We start from the raw sequence: 1,706 nt of genomic DNA, 5'->3' as shown, positions 1-1,706 counted from the left end.
TGGTTGAAACAAAGAACCACTCTTTGGACTTTGACAGTGAAGTGAACTACTTCTTATAGCAAAGAAAAACTGTCCTAAGAAATCCAATGGATTATGAATCTTCAGACTTCAGAAGGTAAGCATGTTGCTATCAATTGCATACCATATGGACATATATCATAAAAACTTCCTGTAAAAATGGAAGAAAATAAAAAGATGGTTATAATATATATTTATATAATATTTAAAAGTTGAAGTATAATATTTATTGATTTCATGCACAGTTTTGTCAATTCGGTCAATTTTGGTCCATTCAATTTATTTAAATCCATTTCAGTTTATTTAATCCAATTCAATCTACTTTGGTCCATTAGATCTATTTCAATTCACTTTGGAGCTTTCTTGTCATGACAATTGTAAGGACACAAATTGATCCATAGCCCAGGATGTTAGGACTATGGCCCAATAAGCCCAAAATAATAAATTTGATAGAGAGTGGGTTTGAAATTAAACGTTAAACTATGAGTTGCAATGGATTAGCTTACTACAAGAATAATTAAGTAAAGCGCATTGAAAAGAAACACTCCTCGGTCAAGTCCGAGAATGGTATGTTATTGTATAAATATCTCTCAAACTTATACAGATATTCAAGTTCTTAATTACAAAATCTTTTCTCTCTTTTTTCTGATCCCTCTAATGGAATCATTTCTCTTTTATACTTCCTTCCCTTCTTTCATCTTAGCCTTTCACATGTAGATCAGATTGATAATTTTCTTAATATTTGTCCTATCAATACATTTTTGAAATCTTTGTGGGTAGCTATGAGGCTAGAAGTCACTGTTCAAGTACATGAAAAAAACAAATCAAGAATTAATCAACCTCCATATTATTAAGAATTCACCATCTCTCTCATGGTCCTGAGTCAATCAAACTCTTCTCCTTCCGCTTAGTTCTTGGCCGAAGCAAATTGGACCAAAACCCACCTTTCTTCTTCTTATCATTATCATTATCAACCCTACTTTTCATTCTTGGAACAATAGCCAAAGATCTACTCTTGGTGAGTACATACTTGCCACTAAACAAGAAAGATATCGAAGTACTAGAACGAAGCATTGCTGGAGATGAACAAGAAGAGGCCGAAGAAGAAGAATAATAAGATGAGACAGAGCTAAGAGAAGAAGAACAACAAGAAGAACCCGTGGTTGTAGAGGTTCTACATGAACTACCGGTTGATAATTGAGAGAGTCTTTCACTGAGACAAAGTGCACAAACACCCGGTGCTTGTTTGTGTTTGGGGTGCTTCTTGCACTTATCATTAGGCTTAGGCCGAGACATCACCTCCTTTGATTTCCATAGGCTTGCCATGTCTGAGTCTTTGATCATTGTCAAACTATGTGGGTGTGCTTGTGAATATATGGATGTACATGTTGGAGGTTTCCATGATAGTTCATGTGGGTTTCTTTGGTTGTTCTTAAAAATTGCTTTCTTGACGGGATGTGAGGGCAGATTTGAAAGGTTGAAAGGAAGGACCAAATGAACGGCTGTGATGGGAGGAGAGGTGGTGTGGGGTCCATAGTAGAATGGAAAAATTGGGCCTGAATGTGTTGTGTGGGCCTGAATGTGTGGAAGGGCCAAGCTTTCTCTGGGGGCGGCGCGGAAAATCTTTGGTAAGTCATACTTGAGAAGGTATAGGCGCTGACAATTTCAAACAATTAAAAGCCGTTTCG

The 1,706-nt window shown here is 36.6% G+C and overlaps 1 protein-coding gene across 1 annotated transcript; it reads right to left on the bottom strand.

Moving 5' to 3' along the window:
- Nucleotides 1-888: 888 nt before the first annotated feature.
- LOC142621622 (uncharacterized) lies at nt 889-1,344 on the bottom strand. Its single transcript, XM_075794934.1, has one exon. It carries the CDS (start codon nt 1,342-1,344, stop codon nt 889-891), a length of 456 nt encoding a protein of 151 aa, XP_075651049.1.
- Nucleotides 1,345-1,706: the final 362 nt, after the last annotated feature.

The sequence above is a fragment of the Castanea sativa genome, chromosome 1, assembly GCF_040712315.1.
Source record: "Castanea sativa cultivar Marrone di Chiusa Pesio chromosome 1, ASM4071231v1".
Classification (NCBI taxonomy): domain Eukaryota; kingdom Viridiplantae; phylum Streptophyta; class Magnoliopsida; order Fagales; family Fagaceae; genus Castanea; species Castanea sativa.
This window is presented reverse-complemented; position numbering and strand designations above follow the sequence as displayed.